At 43.4% G+C, this 21,843-nt stretch overlaps 1 protein-coding gene across 9 annotated transcripts in view; it reads right to left on the minus strand.

Moving 5' to 3' along the window:
* The window catches only part of ADGRA1 (adhesion G protein-coupled receptor A1), a 1,508,265-nt gene that overhangs the window by 964,653 nt on the left and 521,769 nt on the right, over positions 1–21,843 (minus strand). For all 9 annotated transcript variants that reach the window (XR_011024437.1, XR_011024435.1, XR_011024438.1 and 6 more), the window contains 2 exons: positions 20,948–21,097; positions 1,405–1,566 (listed from right to left, as the gene is read on the minus strand). Coding sequence is in view for 2 of the 9 variants with exons in the window: in XM_068257544.1 (XP_068113645.1) it covers positions 1,405–1,566; positions 20,948–21,097 (312 nt within the window). In the remaining 7 variants the exon portion in view is untranslated. The remainder of the gene's footprint in view (positions 1–1,404; positions 1,567–20,947; positions 21,098–21,843) is intronic.

The raw sequence follows: 21,843 nt of genomic DNA on the forward strand, positions 1-21,843 counted from the left end.
ATATCCTTTAAGGGGCTAGAGCCTCACAGTCTGGAAGTAGTTAAACACCTGAAGGTATTTGCAATTATTCAAGTTATTATTGAAGTGAGCAAATTATGCCTGCCACAATGCATCACTGCTGAGTATGCTATGTGGGGTTGAGCAAGGGTCACACTCTGCTTGACTTGCAACTGTCTAGGCAAAAGTAAAAATGTACTGTATGTCTGTGTATAATGAAAGTGATTTGCAATGTGCAACAATGAATAATTACATTCAAAGGATGTATACAAAATCCTGTATCAAAGTCATAAATTTCAATCTTTGTCAACCATAAGTGAAGTAAAAGAGATTGAAATCTCAAATAGGACCATAAACTAACTTTGCAACATTCTAGTTATAAAGGTGGCACCCTCCATGTTCCTCTCAATAAAGGCTTCCTGACATATTGAAGTTACTTTTCCCACTGCATTTGAATTTATTATTATTATTATTTAGTATTTATATAGCGCTGACATCTTCCGCAGCGCTGTACAGAGTATATTGTCTTGTCATAACTGTCCCTCAGGGCGATCACAATCTAATCCCTACCATAGTCTTATGTCTCTATGTATCGTATTTAGGGCCAATTTTAGGTGGAAGTCAATTAACTTATTTTGGGGATGTAGGAGGAAACCGGACTGCCTGGAGGAAACCCACACAGACAAGGGAAGAACAAGCTCCTTGCAGATGGTGACCTGGCTGGAATTCAAAACAGGAGACCCAGCGCTGCAAGGCCAGAGCGCTAACCACTACGCCACCCCACGTAGATATAGATAACATGAGAAAAAGATAATCAGAGGCAGGGGCATAACTATGTATCAAGGGACTCTCCTGCAAACATTTAGAGCCCCCTTGCCCGAGGAGAAGGGGCCCGGACGTCCTCCACCTACACCAGAACCCCCCTCCCATTCTCCCTGGCTGTGTCAGACCTACAGATAAGCGGCAGTGATGGGACTTACCTCTTCCACCATTGGTTCTATCTCCCTCGCGCACCTGCTGCAGTCACTAGGTGTCACTGTCCTCTCTGGTCTCTCCCTTCCTACCAGCCTGATGCATCTCATGTGAACAAGTGGCGTGACATGCAAAGAAACTTAGAGGGGGACAGAAACCAGAGAGGACAGTGACACCCAGTGGCTGCAGTGGTTGCGCAAGGTGCAAGAGACCTAACGGTGGAAATGGTAAGACCCCCGTCACTGCTGCCGCATTGACCTGTGGACCTGACATAGCTGGGGAGCAAGGGAGGTGGCCCTGGTGTCGGTGAAGGACATCCGCAGTCATGAGGGCTGCTACCTGGTAGTAATGCCACTGAGCAGAGGTAACACATAAGAAATACTTTATGCTTCACAGCTGTTGTGCTCTACTCTATAAAAAAGGAGAAATACTCACCTTAGATAGCACTTGTGTTTTATTGTCCAGAGACAGGTCTGATATCTTTTCCACACACTGCACAATTCTAGTGCATGCTTTAGCTTCACTTTGTGCCATCCACAATATGTGGTCATCCACAGACATCAGGTTGCTTGCGATTTCTAGCAGAACCCCTCCAAGCTGGGAATGAAAGATCAGTGAATAAAGGAATTAGTAAAAATGTACTCTAGAAAGCATACCCATAATTCATTCAGTACAAGTGAAAAATAGAAAGTCAATTTAAAAACCATTAGGGCCCATCCACACTTGAGCGTTATGCCGGCGATTTCGGCAAAACACTCAAATGCTAGCGCTTTTCAAAACGCTAGGGTAATAAAAGTCTATGGGCCCGTTCTCATTCGGGCGATTTGCGCAAATCACCCAAAACCGCTCAATGCAAACGCGTAGCCTGCACCATTTTCAGGCGATTTACCGGCGATCGCGTTTCAGTGATATAGAAGCGCAAAACGCGATCGCAAAAAAATTGACAGGTGTGAATGGCTAGCGTTTTGCGATCAGCAAGTGTGAATGGGCCTTTACTGATTGCTATGGTTTATCCAAAGGACATGTACCTAACAGGCATCCCCACACTCCTACATTTACAACAGAGTTAGTCAATGAGATGCATGAATTCCAATTTGATGCATGATTATGCACATATATGCATCTTGAAAATGGACCCATCACATCCTGCGAAGGTGGAATTCAGGTTAGTCCATTTTCAAGTTGAATTAATTTTCATGCAAAATTTGCCTAATCCTGCATCAACTTGGAATTGTCTGCATCTCAATGACCATCCCTAGCAGCCAATGCCATACATAATTTGATCAAACTGGCAGGCAATCTATTGAACCAATTGATAAGCTTACAATCATTTTTGTGCAGTTTATCAATTGCAATAGTGATCAGGCACAGCACTACACTTTCATTGAGTGGACAGGAGGAGGAGCATAAGTGGGCTGAGTGCCACATAGGCAGGACCGGATTTCTGGAAGGGCCACATAGGAAGGGCCGACTTTATAGAAATTCCACAAAGGCTGCAAGTCAAGGAGGCACCTGGACATCAAATAGGGGTTGCTATATATGAAAGAGAAGACTGTAAAAGGGGAGGAAAAACTTGAAAATGGAAGCTGATGCCCAAGGAAGTTGTACATGAAAGAGAGGAGCAGCAGCACATTGATGATGCACATGGAAGAGGGTGCTGCACATGGAATGGGAGTGCCACTGCTGCACATGGAAGGGGAGCCTCAACACACTTGGCCTAGGGGCGGAAAAAGTATAAATCTGGCTTTGCACATAGGAACTGACACCAATGCAATTTCAGTTGGACAGTTTCCATTGATTATGTTTTTTGAGCCAGTTACAGTATAAAAAAAATGGTGAAATGTACACATTTGCACATGCTTTACAAAGAAAGCAAAAGAGAAGGAAGCTGTGTATGCTTAATGCAAAAAATGTACACATTTTTCTTTCTGTGTTAAAATTTGTATGAATTTTCATAAATAAAATACAAGCCTGCAGTGGAAATGGGCCCAAAGCAATTCAACAGCAGCAAAAGTGATGGTTTGACCAAGTTCTGATTTCACATTGGTTCAGATTGGATTACGTCCCCAATAAGGGGTGGGAGAGATGGATAACCTATTTTTTTCATCAAGTGTTTACAATAAACTAATTCGACCTTTCACCCCCACCAGTGCCATAATGATAGTCCTCGGCAAAGTAGTGTAGCAATTGGGGAATAAGAGGTTGTGACCACACTACAACCCCGGAGGAGAGAGGTCCAGAAAGGATCTTCCTCCATTCAACACATTAGCTCTTTATTGGTACTGTAGTGGTGATTGATTATCACCTCTATATGTGCTTTGAGTAGAGGTGATCAATCAAGAGGCGCCGTAGTAACATATAGTAAATGCACCCCCCTTTAGTGTCACAACAACCTCCTCCCTCTAGATTGTAAGCCTTTGGCAGGGCCCTCTACCCTTGTGTAGCATACTTGATTGTACACCCTACCTAGAATATGTAAAACTGTATTATTAGCACTACCACACCTGTATATAATCTGGCATTTACTACCTGTATTGTATTGTGTATCTTATTGCTTTTTATTACCTGTATTGTTGTATGTATTGTGTATTACCTGTATTGTGCTTTCAGTCACCCCTGTTATCATTGTCAGTAATCTTATGTATTGTACAGTGCTGTGTAATATGTTGCCGCTATATAAATCCAATTAATAATAATAATGAAGTAAATAGTGTACTAATATATATATATACATACATACATACATACATACATACATACATATATATATATATATATATATATATATATATATATATACACACATACATACATACATACATACATATACACAGTGGGGTGCGAAAGTTTGGGCAACCTTGTTAATCGTCATAAGAAAAAAAAGGGACACTGAGAGCCCAATATAGTGTAGTAAGTTGGGTGATGGGTAAATGGAAAAGTATATGATAGAATAGATAAACTCACAAGTCAGGGTTACCAATTAGGCAACCACTGTGTAGGCAGGTGAGGAGATTAGGCCTGTCCTCACTCAGGATTAAGATGTCGCTCTTTGTAGATTAGGAGAAGAAAGGGAATTCAGTCCCTCCACCAGGGGTGGATGCTGATATTGTAAGGAGAACAGAGGCGCCAACAAAATAAAATATATCTAAAAACTTTAAAATTCCTCGGGAGGCGGTGGTGGACTCATCTCCCCGAAGCAGACATGATACTGTCGGTTTCAGTACAAACACATTTATTTATATACTCCAACATACAGTGCAACACGTTTCACGGGTATATTCCAGCTTCTTCAGGCAATAATTAACAGGAGTACACACAGTGCAGTCTTCAGGTCACGATAAGCGCCTTGTTAATCGTCATGATTTTCCTGAATAAATCGTTGCTTGTTACGGCAAAAAATGTCAGTTAAATATCTCATATAGGAGACACACACACAGTGATATTTGAGACGTGAAATGAAGTTTAGTGGATTTACAGAAAGTGTGCAATAATTGTTTAACCTCCTGGGCGATAATCCCGAGCGGCCCTGGTGGGCCGATTTGCATAATTTTTTTTGTTACACGCAGCTAGCACTTTGCTAGCTGCGTGTAACTTCCGATCGCCGCCGCTCCGCCGCTACCCGCCGTGCCGTGCAGCCCCCCCCCTCCTCGACCCCTTCCGCAGCCTGGCCAATCAGTGCCAGGCAGCGCTGAGGGGTGGATCAGAACTCCATCTGACGTCACGACGTCCATGACGTCGGTGATGTCATCCCGCCCCATCGCCATGGCGACCGGGGAAGCCCAGCAGGAAATCCGGTTCTGAACGGGATTTCCTGCTTACTCTGATCGTCGAAGGCGATCAGAGTGGGTGGGGGGTTGCCGCTGCGCTGCGGCTATCATGTAGCGAGCCCAGGGCTCGCTACATGATTTAAAAAATAAAAAATTAAAAAAAATAGTGCTGCGTCCCCTCCTGGGCGATATAATTGTATCGCCCAGAGGGTTAAACAAAATTAGGCAGGTGCATAAATTTAGGCAGCACAAAATAAATAAATAAATAAATAAATAATTAGTAGATCCGCGTTATGCAGAAATTACAGCCTCTATAGACTTCCTGTAGGTTGCAATGAGAGTCTGGATTCTGGACATCTCTAGTTCGTTCAGGTTTGATGGTTCCAAGCATGGACAGCTCTCTAACTCACACCACAGATTTTCAATTATATTCAGGTCTGGGGACTGAGATAACCACTCCAGAACGTTTACTTGTTCCTCTGCATGAATGCCTTAGTGGATTGTGAGCAGTGTTTAGGGTCTTTGTCTTGTTGAAAGATCCAGCCCCTGCGCAGCTTCAGCTTTGTCACTGATTCCTGGACATTGTTCTCCAGGATCTGCAGATACTGAGTGGAATCCATGCACTCCTCAACTTTGACAAGATTCCCAGTCCCTGCACTGGCCACACAGCCCCACAGCATGATGGAATCATCCAAGACATCTTGGATATCCTCTCAAACCTTCGCCAGACTACCTGCGATCTGGACCCTGGCCCCACTAAGTTTATGTTGAAATGCCCTGAACTATTTACACCGCATTCCACAAAATAGTCAACGGCTCCTTACAAGAAGGGTGGTTTCCCTCTACTCTGAAAGAAGCAATCGTCAGGCCTCTACTCAAGAAACCATCCTTAGACCCAGATGCTCTAAACAGCTACAGACCTGTCTCAAACCTCCCCTTTCTGGGAAAAGTTATTGAAAAGGCTGTCTACCTCCAACTTTAAGCCAGGCTCTCCAGAAACAACATCATTGACCCTTTTCAATCTGGCTTCAGGAAATATCACAGCTGTGAAACAGCCCTTACCCAGATTTGCAATGATCTGCTCATTGCAAGAGACAAGGGTCAATGTTCCATCCTGATTTTGCTCGACCTCTCAGCGACTTTTGACACAGTCGATCATGAAATCTTGCTCAACAGGCTACAAGAGTACTGTGGCATAGATGGCATTGTTCTCCGGTGGTTCAACTCCTTCCTGGCTGGCAGAACACAAAGGGTAGCCTTAGGGCCCTCCCTCTCCAACCCTGTACCACTAAAACATGGTGTACCTCAGGGCGCAATATTATCCCCTTTACTTTTCACCATATACATGCTGCCACTTGGAGAAATCATACAATAACATGGCCTGACATATCATTGCTATACTGATGACACCCAGCTATAATTGTCATTCAAACCTGACGTCACAGACCCTACTCCACAAATAAACGCATGCTTAGCTGAGCTTCAGGAGTGGATGAATAATAATTGGCTAACAAAACTGAGGTTCTTGTTATCGAGGGCCAGGGCTCAACAGCAAAACAGCCCCAGTCTCAACCAACACCGCTAAGGATAGGGAGCTCAGACCTGAACAACTCAGACTGCGTGCGCAGCCTGGGAGCACTGATTGATGGGAAACTAAGCTTCAAGAATCAAATCTCAGCTGTTGTGAAACATTCCTTCTTTCACCTAAGGAATATTGCAAGGATTAAACACCTAATTCCTTCAGAGGATCTTCCAACCCTAGTTCATGCCTTCGTCACATCAAGGTTAGACTACTGCAACGTCCTCTACACAGGCCTGCATAAGAAAGACTTACGCCGCCTGCAATTACTACAGAATGCCGCCGCAAGGCTGTTAACGAGCCAACCCCGCCATTGCCACGTAACACCAACCCTGTGCTCACTCCACTGGCTACCGATAAAATGGAGAATTCTGTTTAAGATTGGCTTACTGACATTCAAATCCTTGCACAATCTGGGCCCTGGATACCTGAAGGACTTGTTGCAACTGCATCACACCCCCCACAATCTTAGATCAAAAGGACGTAACACCTTGGTCACCCCCAGAGTCCACCTCAAAACCTTTGGAGACAGAGCCTTTTGTCATGCTGCCCCTACACTTTGGAACTCCCTGCCACACCCAATCAGGACAGCTCCATCCCTGGAAGCATTTAAGTCTAAACTGAAAACCTACCTCTTCAGTCTGGCATTCATGAACATCTGAATATCTCCTCAACCCAGCCTGCAACCCTGTATTAATCTGAGACACAGCTATGCGCTTTGCGCTTTGAGTCCTATGGGAGAAAAGCGCTTTACAAATGTTATTGTTATTATCATATTTTACTGTAGGTAGCAGGTGTTTTTCTTGGAATGCTGTGTTTTTCTCCATTCATAACGCCCCTTGTTATGCCCAAATAACTCAATTTTAGTTTCATCAGTCCACACCACCTTATTCCATAATGAAGCTGGCTTGTCCAAATGTGCTTTACCTCAAGCAGCTCTGTTTGTGCTGTGGGCAGAGAAAAGGCTTCCCTCTCACATACAGCATCTCCTTGTGTAAAGTGTGCCGAATGGTTGAACGATGCACAATGACGCCATCTGCAGCAAGATGATGTTGTACTGTAGGTCTTTGGTGCTGGTCTGTGGGTTGACTGACTGTTCTCACTATTCGTCCCTTCTGTTTATCCGAGACTTTTCTTGGTCTGCCACTCAAGCCTTAACTTGAACTGAGCCTGTGGTCTTCCATTTCCTCAATATGTTCCTAACTGTGGAAACAGACAGTTGAAATCTCTGAGACAGCTTTCTGTATCCTTCCCCTAAACCATGATGGTGAACAATCTTTGTCTTTGGGTCATTTAAGAGTTGTTTTGAGACCCCCATGTTGCTGCTCTTCAGGGAAAATTAAAAAAAGAGGAGGGAAACTTACAATTGACCCCTTTAAATACTCTCTCATAATTTGATTCACCTGTGTATGTAGGTCAGGAGTCACTGATCTTACCAAGCCAATTTGCATTCCAATAATTAGTTCTAAAGGTTTTGGAATCAGTAAAATGACAACAGTGCCCACATTTATGCACCTGCCTAATATTATTTAAACAATTTTTGCACACTTTCTGTAAATCCAATAAACTTAATTTCACTTCTCAAATATCACTGTGTGTGTCTCCTACGTGATATATTTAACTGACATTTTTTGTCGTAACAACCAACAATTTATACAGGAAAATCATGACGATTAACAAGGTTGCCCAAACTATCGCACCCCACTGTATATATATCAGAAACAATTCTTATCTATCGATTGATGTAAATTGGTAGGTAGCCCTGCCCTCCCAGTAATGTCACAGCCTGGGCTGTAAAACTATGCAGTATTCTCCTCCCAGAGCATTCTGGAAGATCAGGTATTTTTTCTACTGACTTTGAAACACACAGTAAACAAACATTACACGAGACACCCAGAGATCGGTTGTGCACAGAGCGTATGGCTGCCAAGGAGCATACATGCACTGGGATCAGGTGAGAGTCACTCGTAATAATCACCGATGTGCTCTACTCTGCAAGGGGACACAAAAGGGTGGCCCACGGAGAGGGTAGGAGTAATGATGTCTTGCCCCCCCCCCCCCCCCCCCACCACCTTCCCCCTCAAAAAAAAAAAAGTTGTGATATTGGGGGGGGGGGGATAAGAGGTTGTAAAATACCCTAGGTACACCACTGACCGAGGCTCGTGGCTCTGTAGCGACACCTCCTCCACTGTATGCAATGGGGTTATTATTAGTGGCAACCCCTGTGTGACTTCAAGCAGTACATAGAAAACTTGCCAACCAAACTTTGTGGCTTCTTCAGTCTACCAGCACCATTCCATGCCCGGAGAATGCATATTCGGCATAGCTAGTCCTTTAATAAGAAAGGATGAATCTGCAAGCTTCACAAATTTGTGTTACCCTATCAAAGACCAACCCTAATAAGTCTTTAGCACAACGAGCAACACAAATGATAACTGAAGCTTTCAACTTATGATAGATTTATTTAGCTGAGCCCAGCACTGGCAGCTCTTCACTGTGAATCTGTGTCACGGCCATGCTGTGGAAGAAGGCTCTTCTATACCATAATTATAGTATTCCTTTAGCCTCGCCATCTGCTCTGCATATAGCCTACTTACTGTCTGACTCTTAATATGAGGGACTTTTTTATTTTTTGTGCTGAATGGCTCTTGCTATTTCCAGCACACTAGCCCTAAGCGATTTTCTGATGCACTTTCCATTAGAATTTGCATTCAGAAAGCATCATTATGTTAGAAATACAGACGTTTTAATAAATGCATGAAGCCTTTTATTCATGCCTAATAAAATAGTAGGGAATTGTATTTGAAATGGAGATGTCATCGCCAGACAGATATGTGAAATAAAGGAATATTTCAAGGGAATGAGTGAGGAGGATTTAATATCATTGATGAAGCTGCAGGAGGTTGTAGGGGGTGAGATAGCCATGATACCTGTCACTCAAAGGCACTAGACTGCAAAATGTACTGACCCTCCATACAGGCTTTTCGGCATTTCTAAGCTTTCCTGGGATTCCTAGTAAGGGCCCGTTTCCACTAGAGGGAATCCGCATGTGTTTTCTGCATGCAGTTTCGCATACCCAATAATAGTCAATGGGCCTGTTTCCATTTGTCAGGAAATCAGTGCGGTGGGCTGTGCAGAAAAAAATGTGCACAGCAGTGCCAACAGAATTCGTACACAAGGCTAGTGTGCGATTTACCTGCAATGTAATTAATAGGAAAATCGCATGTGTTTTCGCTATGCGAATTTTCCATGCGAATTTGCATACGTTTTTGCGTAAAATTAATGTAAAAGCACACAAGCACTGACATGGTTAAATTTGCATACTTACAAAAATACACGAAAATGCATGCGTTTTCGTGTTAAGATTTGCATACAAATGCGAACGAATTTGCATCCGTATGCAAATTCTTTTTTCCGCATTTTCCGCAATGGAATCGCACCGCACTAGTGGAAATGTAGCCTAAGAGCAGCAGGGACAGCTATACTATTCCGGGGGGAGGGGGGTAGATAAATACTTGTTCTACTTACATATGTATTGTACTGTCAACATTTTAATTTCAGTGAATTTCATACATTAAATAAAGAGAAAACTGTTCCAGACATTTTCCATCTTTATTCCAATCCTGATATTCTCTCCCTTACTCTTGTTTTTTCTCCTGGAAACTGCACAGTCATATCTAGCTTGCTTTGTAAACACATGTGACCACAGCATAGATTGTATTTCAGCGTGTTTTGCAGAGGGGTGAGGTGTATTTCTCTTCTCAGCCTCGTGTCACACTGTACTGCCCTCAGCCAATCAGTGAGGAGCAGGAATGTGGGAGGGGAGATAACAAGCTTCTTTCCCCTCAGCAATGTACCAAATAGAGCCAGGCTGACCGAGATAAGATTACAACAGAAACATTTATGATTATATTGGAATGCTTGCAATGCAGGGTCAGGTTGTAGACTGCATAATAAACAGAGCAGTGGGTAAATGGAATTTGATTTTATGACTGACAATCCCGCTTTAAAGTTTCTCGGATACAGTGGTAGCAACATTGTGGTCAAATAGTTAGCTGGGTAGGTTTAGATTTAGTGCAGTTAATTTTAAAGAGGAACTGTAGTTAAATAACAAAGAATAAGTAGTATCATTCATTAACTATATTCATTTATAAACTACCTAGTCAGTGTCTGCCCTCTGCAAAATCTCTCCTCTCCCTGATCAATTCTGTATTCCAAACCCTATCACAGATGGCGATATCTTTAGTCCTGCAAGGTGATCAGTGTGAAATGTTAATTTACTGAGGGCCTTAGCCCACAGACGCAGTTGTATCTGCTTCAATCTAGAGATGTCGCGAACCTCCGATTTTCGGTTCGCGAACCCTGTTCGCGGAAGGTTCGGTTCGCCGAAAAGTTCGCGAACCGCAATAGACTTCAATGGGGATGCGAACTTTGAAAAATAGAAAAAATTATGCTGGCCACAAAAGTGATGGAAAAGATGTTTTAAGGGGTCTAACACCTGGAGGGGGGCATGGCGGAGTGGGATACATGCCCAAAGTCCCAGGGAAAAATCTGGATGTGATGCAAAGCAGCGTTTTAAGGGCAGAAATCACATTGAATGCTAAATTGCAGGCCTAAAGTGCTTTCAAACATCTTGCATGTGTATACATCAACCAGGGAGTGTAATTAGAGTACTGCTTTACACTGACACACCAAACTCACTGTGTAATGCACCGCAAACAGCGGTTTGCATTGCGACGGCCATGCTGGACTGGTGCGCACTGTGGCGAGAGTGTAGGCAGTGGCGGTTTTCAAGCCCATATGGTCGCCGGGCTGTGGTAGCTCAATGATAGAACAACAGTGACTGTCCAGCTGATCAAATTTGGTCTGTCCACAATGAAGCAACAACCTTATTTTTTTCTTGTATGTAGGTAGGCATAGGTAGGTGTCGCAGCAGTTAGCTAGGCATAGGTAGGAGTCCCAGTATAGGTAGTTAGGCATAGGTAGGTGCCTCAGTAGTTAGCTAGGCATAGGTAGGAGACCCAGTATAGGTAGGTAGGCATAGGTAGGTCCCCTAGTATAGGTAGGTAGGTAGGTGTCCCCGTATAGGTAAGTAGGTGCCCCAGTAGTTAGGCAGGCATAGGTAGGTGTCCCAGTATAGATAGTTAGGCAGGGCCTGGCTGGCACAGTAATAACAATTACCAAGGTCCAGCTGCAACAGATAGGGCTGTATAATTCAGTGAGCAACACACACACAAAAAAAAACACATCAGGAAAACATTAGAGCTCTCAAAAGAGCTATTGAGGGGTGCTATTTTAGCAATAACAATCAGCCAGGAGCAAGCCAAGAGCCTAACTAATCTTTCCCTAGGAGAACAAGTTTGCAGCAGCTGTCCCTAGTCTGTCTCTAGCAGGCACACGAGTGGGTGTAATGGCCGGCAAACCTGCCTTATATAAGGGGGGGGGGGCTCCAGGGCTTAGTGTAGCCTGAATGGCTACAATGTGCCTGCTGACTGTGATGCAGAGGGTCAAAGTTGACCCTCATAGTGCATTATGGGGCGAATCGAACTTCCGCAAAAGTTCGCTTGCTCCAGGCGAACGCGAACCCCCAAAGTTCGCTTGGAACCGTTCGCCGGTGAACAGTTCGCTACATCTCTACTTCTGTCTGCTTTTCAGCATCTCTAACATTGATGTGTAGCTGAAAAGCGGACACAACTGCATCAGTGGGCTCGGGCCCTGAGAGTTCTATGCACAGAGGGAGGTATTGCTTGCTTGGCAGTTGGAAAAAGCCATTCATTCCCACAATGCAATGAGGTTCACAGACAGGAAACTGTCAGGCTCATGGTCATGACATCACTCCTAAATATGCAAATCTCTTCATGCCCTTGAAGGCAAGGCACACATCCAGAGCCGCTGGTGTATAATGATCCTGTAGCCAATACATTTTATAGAGCCACACCAATCCAACATACATACAGCCTGTTTAGGACTTATTGGTCCTCATATATGTAGAAAAGGCGCTGGGAGCTTTGGGCACCGGGTGAAGCCAAAAAATGGCTCACCCTGCTGTGTTAATTACTATTCCCCCTCCAAGGCCCTGCACAGTGGGGGTAAGATGAAATTCAGCTTCCAGCTATGGCTGGTGGTGGAATTGTGCAGTTTTATCCTAATTTGGGTCTGTCTTTTGCCAACAGCCAAATAACACACTGAGCGCCACTGTAGCTGTAATTCACATTATGGCCTATGGCAGCACCCAAATGTCCTCCCCCACGACCTGACTCGTATTGGTCATCATCAGAGCATGGCATGGATTGCTATGGCTCTATGGTATAGGGTTTGGACCAGTAAAACAAATACCCAGGCAGCTGATGGTTATCCTGAACCACCTGGAAGGTGTAAAAGTCTTAACACAATCTGAGTTAGGATGGTGCATTACAGCCACACCTACAGTGCTTGAACACTGAATCACTCCATTCAGTTGCATCTGGGCATGTTATTATCAACATTTCAGTAAAGAATTTTCTGTTTCAGTGGCCTTATTTTGCACAAAATGTTAACACTTGAAAATTCTGGTCACTTAGATATCCTATGGTGCGGTTAGATCTGGCTTTAACCACTTAAAGAGACTCTGTAACATGAAAAACCTCCCCTGGGGGGGTACTCACCTCGGGTGGGGGAAGCCTCCGGATCCTAATGAGGCTTCCCACGCCGTCCTCAGTCCCACAAGGGTCTCGCTGCAGCCCTCCGAACAGCCGGCGACAGAGCCTACTGTAGATTCAATATTTACCTTTGCTGGCTCCAGTGGGGGCGCTGTGGCTCCTTTCGGCACGGAAATAGCCGGAAATTCCCGATCTCCGTCGGTTTCGCTCTACTGCGCAGGCACCGGAAACTTGCGCCTGCGCAGTAGAGCAGACCCGACGGCGATTGGGTATTTCCGCCTAATTCGGAGCCGACAGCCGTCAGACCGCCTGCGCAGGAGCTGGGAAGGTAAATATTGACGTCACCGCTGCACGGAGGGCTGCAGCGAGACCCCTGAGGGATGGAGGATGGCGTGGGAAGCCTCATTAGGATCCGGAGGCTTCCCCCACCCCAGGTGAGTACCCCCCAGGGGACGTTTTGTCGTTACAGTTCCTCTTTAAGGACTGCAGTCTTAAAACCCCTTAAGGTCCAGACACTTTTTCCATTTAGACCACTGCAGCTTTAACGGTTTATTGCTCGGTCATACAACCTACTATCCAAATGAATTTTACCTCCTTTTCTTGTCACTAATACAGCTTTCTTTTGATGCTATTTGATTGCTGCTGTGATTTTTAGTTTTTATTATATTCATCAAAAAAGACATGAATTTTGTCAAAAAAATGATTTTTTTTTCACTTTCTGTGCTGACATTTTTCAAATAAAGTACAATTTCTATATACATTTGTGTCTAAATGTATTGTGCAATAAATTTGCTCAATAAATAGACACTTATTGCATTTTTTTTTGTTTGGGTAAAAGTTATAGTGTTTACAAACTATGGTGCAAAAAGTGAATTTCCCCATTTTTAAGCATCTCTGACTTTTCTGAGCACCTGTCATGCTTCATGAGGTGCTAGAATTCCAGGATAGTATAAATATCCCCCAAATGACCCCATTTTGGAAAGAAGACATCCCAAAGTATTCACTAAGAGGCATGGTGAGTTCATAGAAGATTTTATTGTTTGTCACAAGTTAGCGGAAAATGACACTTTGTGACAAAAAAGGTTCGGTTAGGAGTATGGTGAGTTCATAGAAGATTTTATTTTTTCATCAACACAAGTTAGCGGAAATTGATTTTTATTCACAAAGTGTCATTTTCCACTAACTTGTGACAAAAAAAATCTTCAATGAACTCATCATACACCTAACGGAATACCTTGGGGTGTCTTCTTTCTAAAATGGTGTCACTTGTGGGGTTCCTATACTGCCCTGGCATTTTAGGGGCCCAGATTAGGGTCTGATCTGATGGATAGCAGTGACAGGTGGTGACAGGAGGTGATTGATGGGTGTCTCAGGGGGTGATTAGAGGGGAGAATAGATGCAATCAATGCACTGGAGAGGTGATCGGAAGGAGGTCTGAGGGGGATCTGAGGGTTTGGCCGAATGATCAGGAGACCACACGGGACAAATTAGGGCCTGATCTGATGGGTAGGTGTGCTGGGGGTGACAGGTGCTGACAGGAGGTGATTGATGGGTGTCTCAGGGTATGATTAGAGGGGGGAATAGCTGCAAGCAATGCACTGGGGAGGTGATCAGGGGGGTCTGAGGGCAATCTGAGGGTGTAGGTGGGTGATTGGGTGCCTGCAAGGGGCAGATTAGGGTCTGATCTGATGGATAGCAGTGACAGGTGGTGACAGGGGATGATGGGGTGATTGATAGGTGATCAGGGAGTGATAAGAGGATAGAATACATGCAAACAATGCACGGGTGAGGTGATCAATAGGGGGTCTGAGGGCGATCTGAGGGTGTGGGCGAGTGATTAGGTGCCCACAAGGGGCAGATTAGGGTCTAATCTGATGAGTAGCAGTGACAGGTGGTGACAGGGGGTGATTGATGGGTGATCAGTGGGTGATTAGATGGGAAAACAGATGTAAACAATGCACTTGGGAGGTGATCTGAGGGCAGGTCTGCGGGCAATCTGAGGGTGTGGGCGGGTAATCAGGTGCCCGCAAGGGGCAGGTTAGGGTCTGATCTGATGGGTGGCAGTGACAGGGGGTGATTGATGGGTGATTGAGAGGTGATCAGTGGGTGATTACAGGGGAGAATAGATGTAGACAGTACACAGGAAGGTCTGCGGGGAGGGGGGGGGGCTTGGGGAGGATCTGAAGGTGTGGGGGGTGATCAGGAGCCCCCAGAGGGAATTTTCAGACCTAATCTAAAATATAGTGTTGACAGATAGTGACAGGAGGTGATTGATGGGTGATTGGGTGCAAACAGTGGTCTGAGGGGGTGATCAGGGGGGTGTCTGAGGGGTGCTGTGGGCGATCAGGGGGCAGGGGGCCAGGGTTAGTGTGTGTGTGTGATTAGAACTAGGGCTGCCTCCTCCCCTGGTGGTCCCTCGATCCCTGGGACCACCAGGGGAGGAGGCAGCCTGTATCATACACTTTGCATACATTACAAAGTGTATTATACACTTTTACAGGGCGAGATCGGGCTGTTAACAACCCACCGGCACTGCTAAATCACAGCAGCTCCCATAGACATCAGCCTATGAGAGCCGATCGCTCTCTGAGTGTCCCAGGGATACAGTCAAGTGTCACCGCTGTCCCCAGTACAGCGCTGCCTTAGATCGCATTGTAAATAGTACATTTTCATATTTTTTTTTAGATAATGGTTTTGCCATCTAACAGTCTCCTAGCCGAGATCGGCACGTGTGATCTCCTGCAAAACCCCGCCCCAGGACTTGATGCCAATTGGCGTCAGGCAGTCCTGGGGCTGCCGCCGCATTCACGCCAATTGATGTTACACGGTCGGCAGAGGGTTAATGATTTAGGTTTGGTACAGTGCATTCATGTTTTTGTATAAGGCAATATGAACCACTAGGGTGACTGAAAAAAATAAACGCCCAACTAAAGAGCAATTAGAGGGCAGGCAAGCTGGTAAATATATACAGCATGATGCAGAACAGAGGTTTGCCTGCAGGGTCAGTGGGAAAAAATCTGACTGGTCTCCCACCATATTAAAATGACTGCATTTGCACAGCTACATAATATATTGTCTAGGTGGTTGAAAAGTTTTTGACAGTCCCTAGACTCCAAAAAGGCTGCTGGCAGATATGGCAGCAATACAGGTGAGCTTCTCAGTCTCTCTCCCTTATTCACCTTCGTTTCCCCCCTTCACCTAGTTGCTGCTTGGCTGTGTCTTCTTGTCATACAGGAAAGCTAAATAAGTGCAATCCAGATGAAGCAAATATCTTATTTTCCTATCTTTCAGCTTTTCTCTACTCTCTGCCTCTCCCCTTTTCTCTCCTCCGTCACCCTCTACTTTGTCCCCCCATCTTACCCTCACAATGTATTTATCCCAATTTTGTTTTTCGTAACCCTAATCTAAAGCTGGCCATACATGCATCGAGTTTTACTGACAGATTCTTTCACTATGATCAAATCATATTGGCTTTTCCACCTGTCAGTATCGAGAATGTATGTGTCCTATAGTGTGTCCTACTACAGTGAAGTGGCCATACATCTCCCACCTTGACGGCCAATGTATCAACCATTTCGATAATTATTATCGAATCGGATGAAAATGTGTGCCTCCACAAGCATGCCCAATCGAACATTTGACGAATTTCGGGTGGAAATTGGTTGAATGTATTGATCTGAGATGCTGGTAAATCTCAGGCCGATGTCGTTGATCAAGTGCGATAATCATGAATGATGAATGCAATGGAAACCCAGCTGTAGTAACTCAAAATATATTTATTTATTTTGTATCCCCCCCCCACCGCCCCCCCAGTGCCAGTGCATTTATACTTTACCTGTCGCTATCCCTCGAGTGTCCTTGCTGTATTTTCCATGTGACTACTGGCATATAGCACGTGGGGCATGTCTGCGATGTCATTTTGGCTTGGGCTGCCATGAAAATGGGCCTTTAATTTGTATTTTCCCTCCAGGCCAAAAGGTCCCAGTCCTCCCCTGATAACATTGCTGCTATGGTGTGCCTGGTTTCGGTGCCAAACCCCCTGCTCTGCCAAATCTTTCCTAAGTCTAGTTACGACTAGTTCTCTTTAACAGTAGGCCCTAGTTTACAGAATACCTAGAGATATAACATAGCTGAAGCTAAACACTTATTTGTATAAGCTTCTCTTTCCCTTAAGCCACCAATTCAGTGGCAAGAAGAACTGTTAAAGCGGGTTAGAAAATCACTGGGGGAAATATTTATTGCTGAACATAAGAAGATGCTTCAAAGGAGCAAGTTATCAAGAAGAATACATCTTCCCTGAGACTTTCTGGAGAAACTAGATGAGTTCGGCTCAGGAACCTGCGGCTCTCCAGCTGCCTTTAGACAACAAGTCCCAGCATGCACTGCCCACACTTTCTATAAGCCAGCATACAGGCAGTTTTCCCTGCTGTGCTGCAAGTCGCAAGCAAGCGCCTGCACACTTCGGTTTAATTTAGCTTTACAATAGAAAGCAGTTTGAAGCAGCACGTCACTACTCTTATAAGATCAATAATACATTATTGATGGTACTACATTTTAACTAATTAATATACAGTTTCAGGCCCGAACGCTTTAAAGATTAAAAGTGGGAAAAAAGGCAATTTTATTATGAAGAGTAGTAAAGAATTTACTGTAATTAAATTTTATTCTTAAACTCTTGTTTTGTTATGGAACTAATTAGTTTCCTAGTGATGATTTTCATATTCACAACTGTGATGGTAAAAATGCCAGCTGTTTAAAAGAATTTTGCTATGTTAAAGAATAACGAACACTAAAATAAAAGTAAAAAAAAAAGAGAAACATCTGCGTAAGAAAACTGCTAGTATAACATTCATCAGCAGCAAAGCTGAGGGGCTGAAGTTTTAGCGGCAGAAAATGCCTCTATGCTATTGCCTGTATCAGTAAAATGGTGTACCTCCTCTGCAGTCTTTAAAAGATACACAAGGTGACATGTGACATGATGAGGTAGACATGGGTATGTACATTGCCCAGCACACAAATAACTATGCTGTGTCCCTTTTTTTCTCTCTCTGCCTGAGAGAGTTAAAATAAGATATGCAAGTGAAAGTTTCCATCCAGGTCAGGACTGGGTCAAACTATAGCTTAACCCTCGCTGCGAAGGTATTACAGCCAAAAAACACTTTCTTGGCAGAAAAAAAGTCTTCTGAGAGCAGGAAAGAGATAAAAAGGGTTAATAGTTCATAGATTTTAGCTCTGGCATACTTCAATGCATGTGTCATTGAGCAGAGACAATGAAACAGCAAAAACTTAAAAAAATAGTAAAAAAATATTTTTATGAGAAGGAAGATAGATACAATTGTTTATCTAATCAGTTTTTTTTCACCTTGTGTTTGCTTTTCAGTTCAAGGATTGGGCAGTTTTACCCTTTCCCTCTTAGAAAAAAACTATTTTTTTATCTCCTTCCTCCAAAACTCCACTTCCTTATAATCCGGACCCCCAAAAGCCCCAATGACACCACAATTGGACACCTGGATGGATGTCTGTTTCTTCTGGAGGCAGGCCGCTGCACTAGCCCTTTCAAACCAAAGCAAGTTATAATAGGCGTGCCTGGTACTTCGGGGGTCACTACAGGCTGCTGTGTAATTAGGAGCTATAGCGATGTCTGGTGAGAGATTATGGGGCTGGAGTTAGTCTATAGTATAGGCAAATGTCGGATATGGGCAGAGCTGCATCGGAAAGAAAATAGGTGCTCAGCTATAATGCAGTAAAAGCTTGGTTTGAGAGTAACTTGGTTTAAGAGCACTTTGCAATAGAATCAAACATTTTTAGGAAATTTTAACTTGATATACAAGCAGCTTCTTAATATACAAGCATAAAAAAAGTATACATGCGTCATGTCATCACAACTGAGCCGATAGTTCTTCTCCCTTTGGTGCTGCAGGATTGTACTTAATTGTACTTAAAGAACAACTATCAAAGTTAATTACAATTCTAAAAGCTACATATATTTCCAGTAATTTCTAGAAAACAGCAGTATAATGGCTTTTTTCTTCATCTTTTCACCTCTTATATGAATAAAATGACATTTACAGAGAACAGTTCTCTCTGTGGGCATTACTATGGAGTACTGTACCCAGCTCATCCAGCATACAGAAAATCTTCACTGGCTCTAATACTGTGACTGGAATCTGTTCAGAATGAGAGCAGAAATATAGCTTTAAATGTGTGTAAATAATCATCAGTTGAAGCTCTGTGTTCTTGTCTGTTTCTGTCTCTCTCTGCCACACAGTGTAAAGTAAATAGCTTACAGCCAGGTTACAGTTCTGCTCCCCCCAATGCCGACACAAATTGTTACAAACAGCTAGTAAACAAAGCATTTTTTTCCACACAGGCTGTGCTGAGAGACTCCTGAAAAGCATTTTAGTGTTGCCGGCTACACGCTCTACAGGTATATGGGGTTTACAGAAAATCGATTTCTTTGATAGTTCTTTAATCTGAGTGTAGAGACTGCAAAGTCACATTTCCATTGAAATCATCAAATGTAACTGTCATTGTATAAGTTCCTTGTTAAAGCCACACACACACACAAAAAAAAAGGTAGAGGCAAGACAGCAAATTGCAATGATTATGTTAGTTACAGAGAAAGTCTTGTTTACATGTTTAAGTTATATGATTTTTAATAACGGTTTTTGGATTGTGGAACAAATAAACTAGGTTTCCATTAATTATCATGGGAAAATTTGCTTTGATATAAGAATGCTTTGGATAACAAAGGCGCTACTGTATACCAGCTCTTTTACATTTTTGTTGCTCCTAATTTTATATTGCCTGAGGAAGCGGGCTGTAAACCCGTGAAACGCATTGCAAAGCTTGTTGGAGTGAGAATAAATTGTGTTGTATGAACAATTGCAATTTGTCTTCATTGGGGAGGTAAGTCATACAATATCCCACATTTTATGATTTTTAATGCATTTTACCCTTCCTGGCGCCTCTAATTCTCTTGAATAACTTGTATCCACTGGATGAATGGGTGTGATCACCCCTTTTCCATTTTCGGAGAGCGACTTCTTAGCCTGAGTGGGGACAGGTCTTAATTCCCCCAAGAGCTATCAGTGGTTGCTAGGTCCGGCAACCCACATTTGTGAGTATCATTTCTTCACTTAGTTAAAGGAAGTTAAAATAACAATAATACTATTGGGGCTCTCGTTTATCTCCTTTTGTCTCCCCTTTGGATAACAAGCATGTCCAGAACAAATTGTACTTGTAAACCTAGGTTCCACTGTACAGGTATAGTCACACTGGTGGTGGTGATTGGGGGGGCGAGGTTAATTTAGGCTCTGGGTTTTTGGAATGGGGATATAGGCACCAGGGTATTGGAATAGGCATTTAGGAACTCAGCTATATAATATATACTATATATTTTAGCTGGGGGAAGGGGCATAATTTAGGTGCTGGGATATCAGAATAAGGATTTTTTAATGACTCAAGTATAAGTCTATCGAGCAAAGTTCATGGCTGCACTTCAGGATCAGGAGGGGTTGATGGCTGCACTGCATAAAGTATTTTATCCATTAACCCATCCAGGCTAATTTATTTTTGGCATGAAAATTTGCGTAAAATTACAGATTGATTTTCGATTGCATTTTCGCTCGGGAGTACAATTTAACATTATTTTTGCAAAAATGAATGCAAAAAGAATATCAGCATTTTCGCTCATCACTGATAGCCACAATTGTTTTATGTCCCTTGCGAGATGGGCCCCAACCCCATAAATGCCACCAAGGGGAAGCAAGAGAAGGGGTATAAACATTGCTGGGGAGCCCCATAAATTGTAGTTACGCCACTGCCCCCAGCCCAACTGAATCATTTTGACAACATTGGCCTCTCTTTGAGCAGCAGGTCATAAATACTGGCACAATGGCGCTTTAGCTCATGCAGGAAAGCGCAACCAACATCAGTTTCAGAATGCAAATAAAACAAACGTGTCTCTTCTGTATTCTATTTTAGACACCTACATGTTTGATTTGTCCCACAAACACTATCATCTTTTCCATCATGTCTGCCACCAGCAGCACATCCATCTTATCACTGAAGTCTGAGGCTCCCCTGGTGTAGGTTATTAGCTGCTGAGCATATTCAAGGACATTGGAGTCATTCACAGGCATCTAGAAGTAAAGCATTGTTATGGTCTTTAATACATTATTAAAGGAAATCCATATCTCGGTCTGGCAAATACAGTCTATTAAAGCATAAATAGGTAAGAAAAATATGCATCCAATTCATCAACTCCGCAAGAAAAATATTTCACATCATCATTCCTCTATGCAATTATGCTATTTGGTATATGTATGGTATGCTGGTATTAGTACTGCTAAAAACAATGTATAATTAATCCAAATGGAATGGTAAGATGATTTTTTAATGACCTTCTATGCACCTGCTCCCTATAGGAAAACTTTCTTCCCTACTGCTGTAAAACTCTTCAACTCTCTCCATGTGCATACATAAGGTGCCTGGAAAAAAAGGCACAGGAGATTGCAGCTTGTAGAATATCGGTAAAATTACTGATATTCTTCTACTGTACTCCAATAGCAAAATATTGGTAATCTTTACCGGTATTGTATCATGTCCTAACCTAGCCCTTCTCTCTCACAAAACCCTTCTCTTTACGGAAGCCTAACCCTTAAAGGGAACCTAAACTGAGTAGGATATGGATTTTTCCTTTTAAAATAATACCAGTTGCCGGACTCTTCTGCTGATCCTGTGTCTCCAATACTTTCAGCCACAGCCCTTGAACAAGCATGCAGATTAGGTGCTCTGACTGAAGTCAGACTGGATTAGCTGCATGCTTGTTTCAGGTGTGTGATTCAGCCACTACTGCAATCAAAGAGATCAGCAGGACTACCAAGCA

The sequence above is a fragment of the Hyperolius riggenbachi genome, chromosome 10 (genome assembly GCF_040937935.1).
Source record: "Hyperolius riggenbachi isolate aHypRig1 chromosome 10, aHypRig1.pri, whole genome shotgun sequence".
Lineage (NCBI taxonomy): Eukaryota > Metazoa > Chordata > Amphibia > Anura > Hyperoliidae > Hyperolius > Hyperolius riggenbachi.